General features: G+C 64.7%; 2 protein-coding genes across 2 annotated transcripts; both read left to right on the top strand.

Annotated features, from left to right (window-relative positions):
* Positions 1–7: 7 nt before the first annotated feature.
* Positions 8–2,401, top strand: OSM (oncostatin M; the record flags this gene model as incomplete). The annotated part of the gene is made up of 2 exons (XM_081113846.1): positions 8–187; positions 818–2,401. 2 exons carry the CDS (start codon positions 8–10, stop codon positions 1,367–1,369), a joined length of 732 nt encoding a protein of 243 aa, XP_080969972.1. The 3' UTR covers positions 1,370–2,401.
* Positions 2,402–10,714: 8,313 nt separating this feature from the next.
* On the top strand, positions 10,715–20,270 carry LIF (LIF interleukin 6 family cytokine; the record flags this gene model as incomplete). The annotated part of the gene is given in 6 exon segments (XM_081113743.1): positions 10,715–10,853; positions 15,018–15,164; positions 18,687–18,780; positions 18,990–19,021; positions 19,024–19,223; positions 19,860–20,270. Coding segments are annotated over 6 exon segments (1,023 nt in total).
* Positions 20,271–20,613: the final 343 nt, after the last annotated feature.

The following is a 20,613-nucleotide window of genomic DNA, read 5'->3' as shown; positions in this document are numbered from 1 at the left end:
CCCCCGCATGGCTTCCTCGCCAAGTCAGGTGACACCCCCTCTTTCTGCCCCAGGTCTGATCCTCAGGCTCCTGTTCCTGAACCCAGTGTTCATGGGCGCCTGCCCGGGCGATGGCCAAAAGCTCCTCGAGCAGCTGTGGAACCAGGCGAACCTCCTGCAGGACACCAGCTTGCTCCTGGACCCCTATGTGAGCGCCCGCCCCGGGGGCATCTGAGTCTCAGAGAATGTCGGGCTTAGGGCGGGAGTGAGCCGCAGAGAGGATGGGGACGGGGGTGGGGAAACCGAGTCCCCCTGTTACTCCAGAACCGCATCAGACACCCACCCGAGGCCTACTCCCGGGACAGGACAGCTTCCCTAGCTCAGGGGGCCTGGGGTGTGAACCCGGCCGCACTACTTCAACCCTCCATCAGTCCAGCACGCTTACTGCACCCCGCCCCCCACATGCCTTGTCCTCGGCCCCCGAGATGCAGCAGCGAACAAAACAGTCCTGCTCTCCTGGGGCTCATGGTCACCTTCCCACGGACACGCCCCCCACCACAGTCGCTGCCTGTGTGGTCACCCCCAATAGGCCCCCTGCATCCCTCCGACCCTGCCTGCAGTGGCCGGGGAGTCCTCCCCCCTCTTGGGCCTCAGTTTCTGGATCTGTACAATGGGCAGGTTAGCTAGGGGGTGGATGAGGTCGAGCATGTCAAGGCTGACCAGAGCAGACGTGTGTGTGTGTGTGTGTGTGTGTGTGTGTGTGTGTGTGTGTGCGCGCGCGCGCACATGCGCACAGTGGGGGCTCCAGCACTCACCCCCTGGTTCTCCTCCCCCCCAGGTCCGCATCCAAGGCCTTGACATGTCTGGACTGAAACAGGGCTGCCAGGAGCGCCCCGGGGTCTTCCCCAGCAAGCAGGCCCTGGAGGGGCTCAGCAGGAAGGACTTCCTGCGGACACTCAACACCCAGCTGGGCCAGGTGTTGCGCAGGCTGCACGCGTTCCAGCGGGACATGCCCAACGTCCAGGCCTGGGGGATGGCCACCAGGTACATCCACGGGATCAGGAACAACATCCACTGCATGGGGGAGCTGCTCCCGGGCTCCCCGGAAACGGCTGCACCCCCGCAGGCGGGCCCGGGGCCCTCACCGCCGCCCACCCGCACCCCGGACGCCTTCCAGCTCAAGTTGAAGGGCTGCCGGTTCCTGCGTGGCTTCCATCGCTTTATGCACTCGGCGAGGCAGGTCTTCCACGAGTGGAGGGAGACCTGGAGCCGGAGGAGCCGGAGACAGAGCCCCCGCCAGGCCCGGCCGAGGGGGGTGCGCAGGGCGCGCGGGATGCAACCCTCCAGGAGGGGCAGGAGACTCGTGCCCAGGGGGCAGCTGCCCCGGTAGCCCCCCCCACCGCCCCCCCAGCAGGGGGAGGACCAGCAGGTGCTCTCAGGATGGTGCCTGGGTCTCCACACCTGCTTCCCATCTCTCCCAAGTGCACTTTAAGGGGTGAGAGCCGGGTCGGCTCCTCTACCTCCTCCCGGACTGGGGGACAGGACCTCACCATTGTGCCCCCCCAGCCCCGACTTCCCCAGTCCCAGTGGGGTGGCTGGGTCAGGCCACGCGGGGCCAACTTTCCATTGATTCAGGGGTCTGATGACACAGGCTGACTCATGGCCAGACTGACCGCCACCCCCCACTCCGCTGCCCGGAGGTCTGCCGGCCCTTCCCTCTCATGACTTGCAGAGCCGTGGCCCCCAGACTTCCTCCTTTTAGTGGCGGCTGGTTCCAAGGGGGAGGGGGGTGGTGGTCAGGGCCTGAGCTGGCCTCGGATGCCTCATTGCCAGACACCTGGACGTCTGGTGACCTCACTGCAGGCAGCTGTGACCGGGGCGAGTGTCCTGCAGGAAGCCCCGATGGGGCGGACGGTCCCAGGAAAGGGGCTCAGGGCCCAGCGTGGCCCCTCGGCCAGGTGACCTCCCCGGCCCTCGGGTTTGTCTTTGTGAATGGAAGGGGGTGGGGGCCGGGGAAAGCCGTGCCTGTCAGCTGCTGGGACTCACTGACACAGGATGGGTTTCAAGTTCTTTCCATAAACTGGGGTCCGGGTGCAGACGGACCGGGGTGCAGACTGAGTTCTGTGCAGGGAACCTCCCAGCCCGCGCCCGGCAGCGCCCGGCCTCGGGTTCTGGCTGCCGGCTGCTCCCCCTGGTGGTGGGTCGTGGAATTTCTCTCAGGCCGAAACCGATTGTCCTTCTGCGGGTTCTGGGCCAGTTCCTTGGAGGAATGTGATTAATTTATCGTTTTGTGTGTGTGTTTTTTTTTATCAGTTTGTATCTGTTTTTTTAAAACATTTTTATTTATGAGGCTTATTTATGATGTGTATTTAATGTTAATATTGTGCCAACGTATATTTAAAACATGTCTGGTTTCTAAGCCCCTGAGTCTCTGTGTGTTGCCTGGGGAGAAGGTGTGGGGAGGCTGGCCCCTTGGAGACGGGGTGCCCCTAGCTGGCGCGGTCACCAGCGCCCACCACGGAGGACCGGACTGGGCTCCCTGCCTGTCCAGGAAGGGAAGTCTCCCGCGCCAGTCTGACTGTGGGGGCGCCTCCCACGCAGACGGAGCGTTTGTTGTGTCTGACGGGCCTCCCTTGAGACGCTGGGGCCGGGGCTGTCGGGGTTTGGGGGCACGTGGGCAGGGATGCAGGCTGCATGGGGTGTCTGGCTCGCTCTGGCCCATGTGGGTGTGTGGCTGGGGGCTGGGTGCCGATGAAACGAACGAGATAATGACGGATCCTGCCTCAGACGTGGCCCGTGGCCTGGTGTGTGCTTGGAACTGCTCCCTGAAGGGCCCTCGGGGTGTGGGGATCCCTTCTGTTCCCCAGAAAACGGGGCTGCCTCTCGGTGCTCACGGCCCCACCTCAGAAGAGGCACCTGTAGGCGGATGGATGATGTGCTAAGGCAGAAGCGACCAAGGAAAGGCTAGCGGAAGCCGGTGAACTTGACCTGGATCAGGCCCTGGCGACTCCCACTTCCCGGGGTTGGGGCTGAAGGTGGGAACAGTCCCACGCGGGACTCTCTCCAATAGATAGGACCCACTTGGCAGGTGAGAAGACTGCGTCCTCGGAGCACTTTACTGCGGGGGAGCCCATTCTGAATTCGGGTCCCTTCGATGCCAGGGCGGGAGCCTCTTCCTGTTACCCTCCAGCCTCTGTCACTCTGCTGACAGCTCCCTGAGCCCCTGCGGGCACGGAACTCCCAGGTGAGGGGCAGACAGACAACAGACAAGCGAAAGTGCTCCCAGGAGCGTCGGAGATTGCAGTGTCAGCTCGGCAGCCAGAAGCAGGGGCGGTAGCAGAGAGTGAGAGGGTCGGGTGGTGTGGGCGGTCGGGGTGGCATCTGGAAGAGGTGCCATCCACTCCTCAGCCTGAAGGACACAGGTGCCTCCGAGCGGCATCGTGAGGGCAAAGGCCCTGAGCACTCAAGGGTCAGGGTTACCCAAACGGCCTGGGGAGCAGAAACGTCTTGTTCAAGGTCACAGTGCAGGGCTCAGGCACGGCCTCTCAGCCCCTGGCTCCAACCAGCTGTCTTCCTGAGCCGCGGCCCGAAGTATTCCAGGCTCTTTACCAAGCAGCTAGTCAGGGTTCCCCCGCTGCCTGCCACTGGGCCCCCCTCCCTTCACTCAGGTTCCTGCCACCCTGGGCGCCTCTGGGCTGCCGAAACGCCCAGGCTCTCTCCTCCTACAACGCCTTCGCCTATGCTGTTCCCTCTGCCTGGCATGCTGTTCCCTGTTCTATTTGGGAGTGTACCTTTAACAAGTCTTCCCCAGCACCCATGGGCTGGGTTCAGCAAGTTGGTTATTTGTTCTCTCAAAACTGCCCCATCCATCAGATGAGAAGAGACAAACCAAAGAACGCATATACTGACATGCATAGCTCAAGGAGACGGGCGATAGGTAGGAAGACCTGGGGAGTCGGTAGGGGCTGGGAGGAGGGAGGCAAGGGGGGAAAACGGGAGATATCTGTAATACTATCGACAATAAAGAATGCATTAAAAACCCGCCCCATCAGGGCCCGCACCATCCACTTCCCTCACTACCTGGAGCTGCCAAGGATGGAGGCCACCTCCGCCTCCCTGCTCTGTCCCAGCACCCAGCCCCGTGCCTGCGCGCAGTAGGCGCTCAGCGAGGCGCAGGGCAGAGGAGGCCTGGAGGGAGTCACAGCCCCGAGGAGTGTGCCAGGCAGGCAGCGGGGCCCGGACAGGTGCCCAGGCGCTGGCAGCGGCAGCAGGCCTCCTTTCTGCCCACCCCAGCGTGGGGTGGGGGTGGGGGATGCCTCGGGTGGCTGCTGGGAAGCTGTGGGTGGCAGGTGGCAGACACCAAACGCCAGGCTCGCTCAGGTGCTCGGAGCGGGAGGGGACTGGCGCTGCCGCGGCCGTGCGGTTGCCCACGGAGAGGGCAGAGGTTGGTCTGCGGAGGAAGAGCTGGCGAGCCTGGGGTGCTGCACCCGCCCTCTGCCTGAGCCCCTGGCCAGCCCCCCGCTCTGTGGATCAGCCCCAGGAGCAGGACCTGAGCTGGCACCTACTCCCCAGGATGCAGATCCAGGGTCTCCAGGCTCGGGGGGCAGGGGTCCCAGGCCCGCACCCCCCCCACCCCGTGAGGATTTGTCACCTCCCCACTGTCTCCTGAGGAGACCACAGCCTCAAGTGCCCAAGCCGTCACCCCCATCTCATTCTTTCCAAGCCCACACCCACAGCCCGCGGCCAGGAGCACCCATGGGCGCCTCAAGGCCAAACGCACCCCGACCTCTCAGCTTTCTGCTTCTTATTGCCCCAACTGAAGCCCCAGAACCCCAGCCCACCCCCTTCTCTTCCCTCAGCCTCTCCCCTCCCTGCATTGATCACCGAGACCTGCACCCCATCTCGGGCACATGCCTTCTCCTGCCCCTACCGCCAGCCAGGCCCTGGCTCCCTGCACACGGTCTAGACCAGGGGTGGGCAAACTTTTTGACTCGAGGGCCACAGTGGGTCCTTAAACTGGACCGGAGGGCCGGAACAAAAGCATGGACGGAGTGTTTGTGTGAACTAATATAGATTCAAAGTAAACATCATTACATAAAAGGGTACGGCCTTTTTTTTTTTTAGTTTTATTCATTTCAAACAGGCCGGATCCAGCCCGCGGGCCGTAGTTTGCCCACGGCTGGGCTAGTGTCTCACCATCATGTCTTCTGCTCACAGACCTTTGCTGACTCCCCCGTCTGACGGTCTGTGGCATCAATTCCCGATTCCTCCTCACAGCAGCCAGGTCCAGCCACCGCTGCCAGCTCAGCTCAGCACACTCAGCGGCCCCCACACCCCCGGCCTCCCCAAGGCCTGCATTTCCCCTCCCCGCCCCTCCCACCGCCGCCCAGAGGGTCAGCTTATGCCTCCTCCTTCTTTTTCTTTTTTAAAAAACGTATTCTTATTGATTCCAGAGCGGAAGGGAGAGGGAGAGAATCATGGGCCGGCTGCCTCCCGCACGCCCCACACTGGGGGTCGAGCCCACAACCCGGGCCTGTGCCCTGACCGGGAATCGAACCCTGACCTCCTGGTTCCTAGGTCGACGCTCAACCACTGAGCCATGCCAGCCGGGCTGCCCACCAGTTCCAATGCGATTTCCCCCTTTTCTTGTGGGATGAGCGTTAAAATGAATGGAAACCCCAGCCGCCTGCCCTGAAGCTGTGTAACTCCCAGGCTGGGCCTCGACTTTCCCCTCTGCACAGTGGGCCAGCCTGGCCCGCCTGCCTCTGGGGCAGATTTTCTGGGAGACAACACACACGCACGCACACGCACACATACACACACACGTACACACACGCACGCACACGCACACACACGCACGCAGCGCTATACCCGCCAGCCACCAGCTTCACTGAGCAGGTGCACCAGCCACGGTCCCTTTCTTCCCTCTCCCGTTTTCCCGTTTCCTTGGTTTCCCTCCTCGCGGCTTTGTCCCCGTCTCTCCCCCCCAGGCCCGGCCCGGGTGCCCACAGCTCCCCCGCCCCAGGGAAGGTCACAGTCCAGCCAGCGGGGAGGCCGGGGCAGGGCCGGCCTCACTTCCTGGGGCATCCCGAGGGCTGGGCGGGGAGGGGAGGGGCGAAGGTCCCGGAGGGAGGCTTGGCAGGTGGGGCCCGGGAGTGTGTGGAGGCGGGCAGCCCGCGGGCAGGTGGCTCCAGGTTCCGAGGTGGGTGCCCGGACAGGGAGTGGCGGCGGGCCAGGCGCTGTGTCCAGGGGGTAGTGCGGCCGGTGGCTCCTGGGGACCGGGATGGGGACGGGGAGCGTGGCCCCGGTGCACACGGCCCGCGGCAGGTCTGAGTCAAAACGCCTAAGGCCGACCCTGGCCGGTCATGCGGAGGGCTGCCCAGTCATCGCCTTATGCCTGGGCCACTCAGAAGGGCCGGGCACCGCCCCATCAGCTGTGACTCAGGTCCCAGCAGCCCTGCCACGCAGCACGGCCAGGGGCTTGAGACACGGGGACACACCCCCCTCCCCCCTCGGGGCCCCACTTTTCCCCTCGGCCACCCTGAAGCCCCTGCCCCACCTGTGCCAGGGCCCATCAGGCCGGGAACCTGGGGTTCTCTGCCCCTGTTGCCCCCAGCCCTTCATCGGGGGGTGGGGTCGAAGTGGGGGGAGCCTCCGAGACACCCGGCCCTCGACGGGAAGTCAAGTGGGGGGTGGGGTGAGGAGCCGGCTCCAGAGAAGATTCAGCAGGAGAGGGAAGCAGAGGGGGCCCTGGCCCCGAAGCCGACAGTGTCCCACGAGAGATCCAGCACTCACCCCGCAAGACGCCGGAGGGTCCCATGCGAGCACAGACCACGGTAGGCTCCCCGATGGGGCAGGGCTGGGGGGTAGATGCCAGCCCTCAAATGTATCCTCAGCAGGGCACACATTCCCTCCTCCCTCGTGCGTCTGGGAGGCCCCCGGTGGCCCGCACGGTTCTCCGGGCCTCAGTCGCTCCATCTGCGTAATGGGTATGGTCAGCCGTGCCCTGCACATCTCTCGGAGGATGTTGAGGCAAAGAGGACAGACCAGATGTGGAAGTGTCAGGTGGCCACGTGAGGGGTTAAAGATCGTCTTGGGGTTAAAGGGCAGAGGAGAGAGCACGGGATGGGGAGGACAGAGTCCTGGCTTGGTGTGATCCCCAAGTCACCGCTCTGGGGACAGTGATTCCTGGATTCCCAGGGAACCTTCCCGTTCCCTTTTCCGATGAAGACGAGGCCGAGGGTCCCTGTTCCTCCAGGAGGGGCTGCGGGGGGTCCCGGGGTGGCCCCTGCCTGCCTGTGCTTTGGGAGGAAGACGGGCGATGATGGCCTTTGTCAAAGTGAAGTTCCCCACGGGGGGCTGTGGGCAGTGTGGTCCGTCAAGGTCATGGCCCCTTCGTTTTTGACCTTGGGCCAGCCTAGGACTCAAGGACGCGGCGTATTCTGTGCTTATTCTGTGAGGCAGGCCCGGCCGTGGAGGCACCGGCTCAGGGGCCACGGTAAGGGGGAAGGAAAGGCAGTCTGCCTGGAGCTTGGAACCTGAGGGCAGGCTTCCGGGAGGGCGGCGGCACTGTCCCCAGGGTCTGTCCTGGAGGGGAGGGACCCGAGGGGGGTGGGAAGGGGCAGCAGCGTCCCTCCCTCCCTCCCTCTTCCTCCTCCCAGACCTCCAGCTGGACCAAGGCAGCTGCCCCCAACCCAAGCCCCGTGCGCGTGGTCCTGGCACCCCCTGGTGGCCAGTTATTGCGCTTCCCACCCCCTCCTCCTCCCAGGAGGTGCTGGGCAGCGCGGAAACCCAGCCAGGACCTCTCAATCGTGCCCCCTTTCCCTGCCTTGGCCAATGGCCCCTGCCCACCCTCCCCTCCCAGCCTCGGGCATCCCTGCCCATTCCCTCCATCCCCAGATCCGCCCCGCGAGGCTCTGGAAGAGGCACTGGCCAAACCAGGTCCGCCTGGAGCTGGCGGTGTCCTGGCCCCTGGGCAGCGGGGGGCGCTGCAGTCCGCAGCTTGGAGCAGAGCTGAGGGCTGGGCATGGCCCTGAGCCCTGGCCCTGGCCCTCCTCCCTGCAGGCCCCGCTTTCCAGGGTGCCTGCTGGCCTGCAAAGCTTCCTCTACCCCCCCCCCCCACCACCACAACGCCCCGCTTCCCCCGTCCACTCCTCGAAGAGCCTTTCCTAGCTCCTTCCAGACTGGTGCTGCCCGACCCCAGGCCTGTCTTACAGATGGGGAAACTGAGACTCCAAGGAGCTCCTTTCGGGAACTCTCACAGCCAATCAGGGCCGAAACCCAGCGTCGTGGGGGTCCACGGGAGACAGGCGGCTCACACGCAGTTCGCTGTTCGGGATGTGCTGCTAACGAGCTGTGTTGCCTTGGGAAAGTGACTTCCCCTCTCTGGGCCCCACTGTTAAGAACGAAGATGATCATGTCAGTAACTCGGGTGCAGCATCAGTGCCTGCCTCCCAGGCGCTGCTAACTTCATTGATAACATGGGGCCCCCCTGGGTACCGGCCGGGACGGAGGCCTGAGGGGTGACGTCCGCTGTCTGAGGCCCAGAGCTGATCAGTGGCAGAACGAACACTGGACCTGGGGCCTGGCTGATCGCAGAGCCCACCTGGCACCCCCTCCCCCTCCCCCAGCCTCATCTTTCCAGCCTTTTCCCCTTTGTAAGTGAGGATGCCGAGGAGGCCAGCAGAGGCCAGGATGGTCTGCGAGCTGCCCCAGGCCGACCTGACTCCAGTGGGTGGGTGGGTTCTCGGAGGCCAGCCCGAGGGGGAGGAACTGCAGGCCACCGTCCTCCCTCATGCAGCCTGCCGGCCAGAGTAGGCTTGTGGGGGGGACACGGCCACGGAGGGGCTTGTGTGGGCTGTGGGCTCTCATGACGGCCCCTGCGATCCCAGGGCAGGCTGGTCCCACCCAGAAAGGGAGGAAGAGGAAACGGGTCCGGGTGGGGCCGGGCGGAGGGGCCGGCTGGGCAGGAGATCAGAGCAGGACTGTGTCATGGACCCGTGGCTGATAAGCAACCCCGCGGCCGGCCGGGGCAGGAGGGGGCCCCTGGGGCGGGGGGAGTCACCTCGGACCCCTGTGCCCCCTGCTGCCCGTGAGCCCTGCCAGGCTGCCCGGACCCCACGTGGCCTCCCGGCTCCGAACGATGGGAGGCTGCAAAGCGTGGGTGGAGGGCTGGCTCCGTTGCACCCCCCGAGACCCACGACAAATCGCGCCCACTCGCCCAGCCTCAGTTTCCACGTCTGTACAGCCTGGATGAAAACGCCGCCCTTGGGGACGCGGGCGAGGACTGAGATCACCGGGGGCTTTAGCCAGCGCTTTGGGATGGCTTGTTGGGGGGATGTGGGTGCCAGAGAGGCTCGTGAAGGCCTTTGGGGTTGGCGGCATGCCAGCCACAGGCCGCAGAAAAGGCGGGAAGCAGCTCAAGTGGCCCGAGGGCGGAGGAGACGGGCATCATACCCAGGTTGCCGGGTGGATGCGGTGGAGGGGGGTGGGTGGGGGGCCAGGAGCTGCTCTTTTACCTGGTCCCATCCCCGCCCCCTCCCCTGATTTCAGGGAGCTCAGCTTTTATTCTCTTCCCAGGGGAGAGGATGGTCCGCCCTCAGCCAGGCTCCCCCACCCACCAGGCCAGGACCACTCCCCGCTCCCCGTGTTGTCCCCTCCCCCCCAACCTCCCCAAACGCCTCAGGGTCTGCGGGCACCGAGGGACAGTGTGGGGAGCCGGCCCGCTGCCTCCCTGACATCACCTCTGGGGGAGAGTCCGGGTGGCCCCACAAAACTTGACTCGAGGTGGGGGGTGGGGGTGGGGGTGCCGCCGGCTGCAGGCTGAGTGGGTCCGGGGCCTGCTTCCTGTTCTGTTTATTGCCTCTGAGCTCAGGAAATCACTGCGTGAACCCTCCCCCCCTCCGCCCGCCCCCCTCGAGATTCTTTAACGGGAGCCGAGCTGTGGGCTCGCTCTTTTGGAAAATCCAGTGGGAGAAGGAAGCTGTCAGCTCAGCTCTGACATCAGCCTTGTCCCTGGGCCAGGAGTCAGGGTGGCCGGGTGGAGGGGAGGGGGGCGGGCGGGGTGGGGAGGAAACCAGCTGCTGGTGGCCCCTGTGACGTGAGGCTGCCACACGGTTCCCAGGGGCGGGGGCTGGCCGGTGCAGAGCGGGGATCATCGGAGACACATGCAGGGGCGCAGGCATGCGCGTGCGCACAGCGTCACGTGTCCCCGCTCATTCCCAGAAACTCCCACCGTGCGGGACGCACAGACACGGGGTCAGACACCCGTACAGGATCCACGCACTCCGTCCCACGGTCCCACCGCGGGCTGGAGAGTCAGCCAGAGGCCTGCACGCTGCAGCCCCCTCCCAGCCGCACACAGGCCAACAGACAGCACAGGCACACGTATGCACACACAGACACACGTATGCACACACGCAAGGCCAGGCACCTCTGAACCCAGACGTGCAGACACACAAAGGCCCTCAGCACACACGCACATGCGTGGGAATGGCCACTTGGGCCCAGACGGACAGGCCCCTGGGGAGGAGAGGTCTGTGACTACCCTGTGCTTCACCCGGGTAGGGCCAGGCGGGGAGGGGAGCGGGGGCGGGGGGGTCTGAGGCTACAAAAGGGAGTGGACAGTGAGGGGCTGGGCCCTGGGAGGGCCTCTGTCCCCACATAAGGTGATGCCAGCCCCGCCCCCAGGAGCACCTGCCCGCCACACCCCACCCGCAGAGCCTCAGGCCCATTCATGCCGGAGCTGCAAGGGGTGGCAGCTGAGAAGCCCGTGGGGAGCCCCACGCTGACCGCTGCCCAGGGACCTGAGGCAAGTCGCTCCTCAGCCCCTCGGGGCCTGGCCGTCGTCATCGATACCGGGCGGCTCACCCACGGTTTGACCGCGGCCCACAGTTAGAAACACATTGCACCTTGCAACCCGAGGATGATGCACACGCTGACACATCCGGGCAGCGGCGGGAAGAAAAGCGCTGGGAGGCAGAGCCGGCCCTCGCCCCAGGCCATGCCGGCTGACTTCTGTGATTCCATCTCCTTCTCAAAATCGCAGGTGGCAACCCGCAACCTGGTGTGAGAAGGTCACTCTGACCTTGGCCTCCTGCAGCCTCGGGCTAGTGTGAGGCTCAGGGAGAGCCCGGAGGGGGTCAACGTGCTTGCAGAGGCAGACAGGCCCCAGCCGCTAAGTGCTGATGGTGAACGGGGAGGAGAGCGACCCATTCTACAGATGGGGACACTGAGGGCAGAGCATGGCCCTTGGAGCCGGGCCTGCGGCTCCGCCAGTGATGGGAGCCCACGGGCTGCTGCCTCCCTTACCGTTTCGATCAGAATTGAAGGAGAGAAGGAGCCGCTCGGATTCACCTTCCCGGATTCACCTTCCCGGGCTGATCCCTCCTGCAGAACCGGCCGGGAAATGCTGGGGGCAGCTGGCAGGAGACCAGGGCAGCTTCTGGAACTTCCTTGGCCCCAGGGGGTGTAACTGGTCCCTGACAGAGATTTGATGGAGTGAGGCTGAGACGGGGTGCACAATAGGCCCCCGAGCCTGGGCCTGAAGAACCCCAAAGACAGCGGGCTCTCCAGGACCCCGAGGGGGAAAACATTGCTTACCCCTGGCTGAGGCTCTGAGGGGCTGCCTGCGCCCTCACGCCCCGCCCCCCACGCTCTGCACTGAGAGGACCAGGAGGCCTCCCTGGCCACACTCAGACCTCAGGGGGTGCCCTGGCCCCTGGACGCCCGCCCAGCTCCAGTCCTGTGGCCACCCAAACCCTGGTTAGAGTGGCTGTCACGTGTTAGAGGGGCTGTCACGTGTTAGCGGGGCTTTCACGTGTTAGAGGGGCTATCACGTGTTAGAGGGGCTTTCACGTGTTAGTGGGGCTTTCACGTGTTAGTGGGGCTTTCACGTGTTAGTGGGGCTCTCACGTGTTAGCGGGGCTAGCACGTGTTAGAGGGGCTTTTACGTGTTAGAGGGGCTATCACGTGTTAGAGGGGCTTTCACGTGTTAGTGGGGCTTTTACGTGTTAGAGGGGCTATCACGTGTTAGAGGGGCTTTCACGTGTTAGAGGGGCTTTCACGTGTTAGAGGGGCTTTCACGTGTTAGAGGGGCTATCACGTGTTAGAGGGGCTATCACGTGTTAGAGGAGCTATCACGTGTTAGAGGGGCTTTCACGTGTTAGAGGGGCTGTCACGTGTTAGAGGGGCTGTCACGTGTTAGAGGGGCTTTCACGTGTTAGAGGGGCTGTCACGTGTTAGAGGGGCTTTCACGTGTTAGAGGGGCTGTCACGTGTTAGAGGGGCTTTCATGTGTTAGAGGGGCTTTCACGTGTTAGAGTAGCTTTCACGTGTTAGAGGGGCTGTCACGTGTCAGAGTGGCTATCAGGTGTTAGAGGGTCTGTCACGTGTTAGAGGGGCTATCGTGTGTTAGACACTTTATCTGCCTTTCCCATTTAACGTCCTCACGACAGCCGGTGAGTTTGTTCAGAGGAGACGTGGAGGCTTAGAGAGAGAAAGCCCGTGGCTCCAGGCCTCGCACTCGGAAATGGTGTGGACAAGGACTTGAACCACGTTTACCTGGCTCTGAGCCACGCCCTCCCCCACGGGCACCATCACCAGCCTCGCCCCAAAGCTGACTTGCAGGAGAGTCCACGAGGTGCGTGGAGGGTCGCATGGTGCCGTGGGGGAGAGGTGAGGGGCCGCCGGAGCAGTGACGCCCTCATTTCTGAGTGCTGAAGAGTGGGGTGCTTTTGCCTCTTGGGATAAGACACCCGACTTCCAGGACTGTGCCAGGCATCACTGAGCATCTCGGTCTCCTGGCTGCCTCCCCGGCCCCCCCTCCTCCCCCGGGGCCACCTTCTGATTTCCTTACTCTTTTCCCAGGGGTGGGGGGGCAGCAAGGCAGGGGCCGGGGTTGAGCTGGTGGCCGAGAGCCGCGGCCGGCTGGGCTTTCAGAGAAGTGAGACCTGAGCTGGGCACAGGGGAGGGAGACGCTGAGGGCGGGAGGGGGGCCGCCTGGGCAGCGGGGCTCGCCCGCCCGAGCGCTCCGTTTCTGGGTCACTGGTCTTGGGGAATTCCCCGATGCCCAAAAGGCTGCTCACCTGGTGACTAACCGCGGCTGGCTGCCCACACAGGATGCCTGGCTGTCAGGGTGCCTCCCTGCCACCTTCTGCCCATGGCCATGGCCAGGCTGCCCTCTACCCTGAGTGCCCCGGGGGTTCAGGAAAGAGACAGACAGACAGGCAGGGGGCTGGCCCCCGCCCCCGCACCCCCTGGGGCTCCACAGGGGGCGGCTGGTGATTCAAGCCCCTCTGAGCTGATCTCTGTCTCCTTCCTTGTCAGAGGGGGCCCCGGGGGGTGAATCAGCTGCTGGGGGCGGCGAGGTCGGCTCAGCCACGGACCTCAGCCCAGGCCTGGGAGGCGGTGGTCAGGGGCCAGGATGGCACATGGGGGGGGGGGGTGAACACACTGCCATGCCAGCTCCCCCTCATGACCCATCTCATTTTTTCTGAGGTCCCCCCCCCTGAGGCTGGAGGCTGTTGGGGTGTCTTGCCTCCATTGTCCATCAGAAGAGGGTAGACAGGTCTCTCTCCTGCCCAGCTGTCCCCCCTCGACCCTGGAGTGCTCCCACATTTCCTCATCATCTGTTCAATGGGAACAAGGAACCCCTGTTTCACAGGGAGGGTGTGAGGACCCATGTCAATGGGTAGAGGGCTCGCAGGGCGCCCAGAACTGCGCTGAGCCCTGAGCCCTCACAGCAAACCCCTGGCGTCGGCCGCCTGATTCCCATTTTACAGATGAAGAGATTGAGGCCAGGAGGTGAGAACTTCCCCAGTGTCACGCCCAGCTCACAACGGGCAGAGCCAAGCCTCCATCTCGGCTCCGACTGAGGCTGAAGTCCACGCTTCAAACCTCCAGACACTGCACCTTCCTGCCTTCGATAGGTTTGGCACGGACAGTTTTGGGAATGACAGGGTGCGTCGAAAAAGTCCTTAGCCTGCCCTGACCAGGCAGGCAGCTCACTTGGTCAGCACATCGTCCTGATACCCCAAGGTTGCGGGTTTGATCCCTGGTCAGGGCAATACAAGCATCGACCGATGAACGCACAGATAGGTGGAACAAATCGATGTCTCTCTTTCTCTCTCTCTGCCCCCTTCCCTCTTTCCCTCCTTCCTCTCTCTCTTCAATTAAAACAACACAAAACGCAACTTAGCATCTACTCTGCTGTAACTCTGCCAGGTGCTGTCAATAGTACAAATGAGTGTCAGACCCCACCCAGGTCCTCAAAGGCTGGGGACTAAGACCCGTCCACACCGAGGGACGAGGCCCTGGAGGGCTGCCTGGAAGAAGTGGCCTTGGTGCGCCCGATCCCCTCGTAGCGTGAGGTGCTCCTGGCACCGCTGCGGCCGGCAAGCCAGAGGCCTGGGTCCCAGACCCCGCTCTCCCGTAAACGCTCTCTGCGGCCCCGGGCAAGGGCGTCACCTCTCTGAGCCTCAGTTTCCCCACCTGGAAAACAAAACATCTGGGACATTCTCGGAGAGGCTTGTGGGGGGAAATGAGCAGAAAACGGGGGGCAGGTGGAGGCACACACCAACGTGTGTAGGAGAGAGAGCCTCGAGGGGCCCCGGGAAGGCCGGCGGCTGGCGCCTGGGCTGGCTCTCTGGAGAGGAGAGAGGAGCCAGTGGGCGGCACGGCCACCTGGAGAGGGCCCCCAGGGCCCCGCTCAGCAGCCCCCGTCCCAGGCGGAGGTGCCCCCCGTGGGCCCCGACTGTCCCCCTCGCCCCGAGGCCGGTCCAGTCCCCAGCAGGCCCCGTGCGCAGGAGAGGACAGGCTGGGGATGAGGTCACGGCTGGAAGGGGCCGGGCTGGGGCTGCCACTCCAGGGTGGGGCCTGGGGTCACGACCCCGGGAGCCGGCAGCCAAGAAGGGAGGATGCCTTCCGTGAGGAAGCCGGGAAAACACACACACACGCAGCAGTTTGGGGCGGGAGGGAAGAAAACAGACTCGAGGCCGCAGCTGGCCCGGGGCTCGCCCGGCTGCCTTTTCCACGTCGCAGGCGGCTCACCCCCTGGCGTCCCCGCGACCCTGCCCAGCCGTGGCCCCCGGGGCCCAGCGCACGTGGTGCTGGACATGGACAGGAGCGGGGGGCTGGGCCTGGGGCGCCGAGGGGCCCGCCGCGCTGGGGGAGCACCGACCACGTCAGGTACCACCAGAGGGGAAACCGAGGCACGGAAGGGGCCAGTCGGGATAGGGGTTTCGTCGCTCCTAGACTCTGCCCCCACTTCCTGTTTCCTGTGGGGTGGGGCTGAGGTTCTACAGCGATTGGGGGTGACTGTAGGGTTGATGGGGGCTGGGGGGGGGCAGAGGGCGGTGCAAGGCCCTAGAAGTCCGTGCAGAAGGATGCTGGGGTGAGGCTGGGCCAGGGGAGCGGGGGAGGGCGGCCCCCGGAGAATCAGGACACCTAGTGAGACTCGGGCAGGGAACCCCGGGGGGCCCCCTGTCCAATGGATTTGGGGTCCATGTCTGAAATCCAAGCTGCGTCAGGTGACAGGTCCGAGAGAGGTGGGGTGGGGCTGGGGGCTGACCCAGAGTTCACGTGCTCCCAGTGCCCAGGCCCTTGTGCAAGAGAGGCTGCGGGGGGAGGGGGGGGGAAGGGGGTGAGAAGAGGGAGGGGAGCTGCATTGCCCTGGGCTGTGGGGTTGTCGGAGCCAGGCTGGGTGGGTGGGCATCTGGGGGATGTAGCTGACCACAGAGCACGTGTATGGGGGGGCAAGTGCCAGGTGGGGCCTTCTATGTCCCCCCCAGGAAGACACAAGGTATTGGGGGGCAGGGAAAAGGAAGGAGAGCTGGCCTGGGCTCTCCCAGCCTCCTTCCTGCTGGGAAGCGCAGGTGCGATCGGCAGTTTTATCGCCCCACATCCCAGGTCCCCCGAACATGGGGTAAGCGAGCCTGCAGGGGGCAGGTGTGTGTGTGTATGGGGGGGGGGCACAGCAGGCACTAGGGCCGTCCTGGCACGAGGAGGGAGGGGCGCCTGGCTGGGCAGGTCTGGGGTGTGGCGAGGAGCAGGAGTGGGGGTCACGCATGGAGGATGGGGGAGGGGTGGGAGGGAGCACTGGGGGCCAGAGGAAGGCCGTGGGGCTCCCCAACCTTGGAAACCCAACTCTCCCGCCCTCCTTTCTGCTCAGGGCTGCGGTGGGGTCCCAGGAGAATGAGCTCAGGGGGGCCCCGGGTTCCTGCTCTCTGACCAGCACCCCCACCTCATGTTAAATAAGGGAGGCGCCCCTGTGCTCATTTCGCCCTGGTACCCCCAAATAGGATGGGTGACCCTGCCTTTGAGACTCGGGAAGCACCTGGCGGGGCCCCCACCATTCTCTGGGGCTTCCAGGGCAGGTGTGGGGGGCACACGGCTCCGTCCTCCCCAGCCATCCCTCTGCAGCCCCAGGAGGGACCCAGGCCCCACTTGCTAAGCCCTTCAAGGTCTCCGCTTCAGGGTCCTTCCCCGCGGGAACGCTGGCCTACCTTCCACGCGGGGGGGGGGGGGCGGGGGCTGTAAAGAGTGTAGGTAAAACCCAGACCCAAACGCCTTCCCAGGAGCTGTATGTCCCCAAATGACCCAGTCACAGCAACCTCCCACCCCCATCCTCCCAGCCCCCTCCCCAGCCATGCAGGCATGCTGATGGGGTCGGGGGGGGGACCCCCGAACAACTGTTCCCTGGGGAGCTCCCCTTTGCCCAGTGGCAACGGGCAGGTTCGGGGAGGCTACCTATGAAATGGCTCCCTGCGCCCACGCTCAGTTCCGCTTTATTACTGTCTAAAGTCCAGGCCGGGTCCCAGCCCCTCTTCCTGGAATCTCCTTCTCAGCCAAACCCCAGCCTGCCTCCTGCCCACTGTCCCCCAAAACCCTCAATCAGGGGTGGGCACAGGTGCCAGCCTCCATCTACTTGCTTAGTCTCAAGCCACCTCCCCAAACCCAGGTGAGTCAGGGCTGTCTGGGGCGCCCACTACCTGGGGACCCTGATGACTCGGCCTGGGGACCGCCCCCCCCCCAACACCTTCCCCATCTTCAGGGCAAGCCACTCAGGAAAACCACAGCGCGTTTTGTAGAAGAAGAGTTCATTATAATTTTATCAATCAAATTCTTAGAAGAGGGAAAAAGTCTGGTCTCCCCACCCTCCCCCCTCGATCCCCCCCCCCCTTTCACTCTCACTTTCTTCCATTCATAATTTCCTATGATGCACCTCAAACAACTTCCTGGACGGGGTTCCCTGCTAAATATAGCTGTTTCTCTGTCTTACAACACAGGCTCCAGTATATAAATCAGGCAAATTCCCCCTTTGAGCATGAACCTCTGAAAACTGCCGGCATCTAAGGTCTCCTCCGAGGCCCGCTGGAGTGCAGCCCATAATGAAGGTCTTGGCAGCAGGTAAACCCACCCGCCCCGCGCCGGCTTCCGCGCCCCGCTGCGAGCCAGCACCGGGCGGGCGATCGCGGACGGGACACCCACCCGCCGCCGCCGACACATGGACGCTTGGGGCGCCCGCGCAGCCGGCCCGGCCGCTGGAGGCGCTGGGTGCCGCCGGCCGGCCCGGGCGAGCGCGGGCACATGGTCCCGGCACCGCGCGCCTAGCCCTCCCGCCCGGGGGCCCGCAGGCTGGCGGGCCAAGGAGGGGGCGCCGCCGCCTTCCTCCACCTCCTGCTCCTCCTCCTCCTCAGTCCTGCCAGCTCCCTGCTGCCTTGCTTCTCCGCTGCCTCCGGACTCACCCTCCCTCCTTTCTTTCTGTCTGTCTTTCCGCTTTCTCTTTTCCAACTGCGTCCCGGGCTGCTCCCCGGGAGGGGCGCCGGCCGCCGAGCCGCTTGCAGACTCTGGCTGGGACGCGAGCAGGTGCCGCCTCCATCTGCTAGAACCTGAAAAGCTGCGGGCTGTGCTAGGTGAGCTGGGCCCCGGGGAGGGGGTCCCCCCGGTTACCCCGGGGACTCCACCTGGCCTGGGGATGCTGGGCGGAACGGGATCACTCAGAGAGTGAACTTGAGGCGGCCACTGTCCCAGCTGGGGGGACCCGGGCACCAAGCTCCTGCACCGCAGCCCACCCCACCCCCGGCCCAGGGCTTCCCCAGCCTCACTGGTCTGCGGACCCCGGCCCCTCGGAGGGGACTCAGGAGTGAAGGGGGGAAGCGGGCACCTAGGGGAGGGGCGATCGGGGACGGGCCCCAACAGCTCCCAGCTCTCCGGTCACCTTTCACTTTCTTTCCTCCCCCGCCCACCTGTCTGCCTGCGACCTTTTCCCTTTTCTGGTTGCACCATTTCCTCTTCTTCCCCGAGGCTCCGGGGGCCTGTGGGACCCCTGGATTCTCCTTGCCCAGACCCAGGGCCTGGGGCAAGGAGTAGGAGAGAGAGGGGGGGAGGGCATGGAGGTGAGGTGCTGGGCAGGGCTGGGGGACAGAGAGTTTTGAATGAGGATTTGGGGATAGATGGGGGCGCAGGGCCACAGAACTGGATGGAGTTCTGGGAGGGGAGTGGCCGCATGGGGAGGGGGACAGAGAGAGAAGAAAGGGGGCGGGGAGGGGGACAGAATTAGGGGACCCACGACCCAGGGAGCCCACGTCACGTGACAGATTCGGGAGGGTTAAGAGGGTCGGTAGAAAACCTATAAAATCACACGTGGGAATCCGACCGTCGGGGGAGCTGGGACCAGAGGGCTTGTTCTTGTTTTGTGTGTGTGTTTAGACCTCCTGGGCCGGGGCCTCGGGGCCTCCCAGCCAGAGGGCCAGGAGGCTCGGGGCTGGATAGCTGGTGTCATCCTGGGCCCAGCTCCCAACGGGTGAGAACAGCTCAGGTCCTGCCCCTTCTCTCCTGTTCTTGGGAAAAAGCAGAGAGAGAGATCAGAGGGTGGAGAGAAGCAGAGACAGGGAGTTAGCCGCCTGGAGAGGGAGACCCACAGACGCAGCGAGTCCAGGTCCCACGAAGCTAGAGCCGGAGGCTGAGAGGGGACGTGGTGCCCCAGGGGGACGAGGGCCACCCTCTGCCCAGAGCCCCCTCGCCCACCCCCACCTGCCTGCTCATGACTCCTCTTGCCTGTCCCCAGGAGTCGTGCCCCTGCTGCTGGTTCTGCACTGGAAACACGGGGCGGGGAGCCCCCTGCCCATCACCCCCGTCAATGCCACCTGTGTCACGCGCCACCCATGTCACAGCAACCTCATGAGCCAGATCAGGAACCAACTGGTGCAACTCAACAGCAGTGCCAACGCCCTCTTCATTCTCTATGTAAGCCCCCCCGCCCCCCGCCCCCCGCCCCTACCAGGCCCCGAGGAAGGAGGGGGAGGGGAGAGGTGTTTGTGGCACTAACCCTTTTGTAGCTGGAGGGAGAGAACGGGGATAGGACTTGGTTCAACTACCCCAGGCCCCCCCAGCTCCCGCCCCGCCCCCCAGGTGCCCAGTTAGGTGGGCAGAGGAGTGGGGAGATGGGAGTTCTCCCCCACATGGAGCCAGCGGCTGATGAGGGACAAAGGGGACAGAAGTGGGGGGGGGTAAGTGGGGGGGTGCAGCTGGGAGTGACAGTGGCTGTCAGGGGGTGCAGAGCCACCCAGGAAGACGGGGAGTGCAGTGGGTGAAAGGGCAAGTGTGTTGGCACCCGGTCCCTCTATGGTCCTCACCGTGATGATGATGATGATGATGATGATGATGGTGCTATACCTTTCCTGGCTCCGGCCTTGACCCTTTCCCAAGGGCATCCACACTGTGATGACTTCCGGCTCTCACGGCCTCGCTGAGATGCCTACAGGACAGTGGTGGGGTCCCTGCCCCATAGGTGGGAAACTGAGTCCTGAGAGCTCGCCCAGCGGGCTGGGATGCCGGCCCCCGGCTCTCTCATCACCTCCCCTCCACCCTTCTGCTCCTCAGTACACGGCCCAGGGGGAGCCATTCCCCAGCAACCTGGACAAGCTGTGCGGCCCCAACGTGACGGACTTCCCGCCCTTCCACCCCAACGGCACGGAGAAGGCCCGGCTGGTGGAGCTGTACCGCATCATCGCCTACCTGGGCGCCTCCCTGGGCAACATCACGCGGGACCAGAGGACCCTCAACCCCCACGCCGTCGGCCTCCACGGCAAGCTGAACGCCACGGCGGACACGCTGCGTGGCCTCCTGAGCAACGTGCACTGCCGCCTGTGCAGCAAGTACCACGTGGCCCGCGTGGAGGTGGCCTACGGGCCCGACACCTCGGACAAGGACGTCTTCCAGAAGAAGAAGATGGGCTGCCAGCTCCTGGGGAAGTACAAGCAGGTCATCGCGCTGCTGGCCCAGGCCTTCTAGGGGGCGGCCTCGGGGCGCACGCGCGGCGGCCCACGGTCTCAGGCTCGGGGGGCTCTCGCACTGTGGCCCCCCCCAGCCGAAGCCTCACCAAACGCAAGTGCCATCGGCCGGCAGACCCCCCCGAGGCCCTCCCGGCCGGCCCGCTCCCCCCAGGGAGGGCTGTGCCGAAACCCAGCAGCATCAGAACTTCCGTCGGCGAGGCCTGGATCCAGCCTCTTTTTCGGGGAGATCCAGCCGGGCCCTGGGGTGTGAGGCTGTGAGGGGCTGGACTTCTGCCCCACGTGTCCCCGCGGCCGGGGCCTTCGTGACCAAACCGAACACGTGATCTCCGGCGATTCTGGCC

Source organism: Myotis nattereri (genome assembly GCF_964212035.1).
Source record: "Myotis nattereri genome assembly, chromosome: 19".
NCBI lineage: Eukaryota > Metazoa > Chordata > Mammalia > Chiroptera > Vespertilionidae > Myotis > Myotis nattereri.
This window is presented reverse-complemented; position numbering and strand designations above follow the sequence as displayed.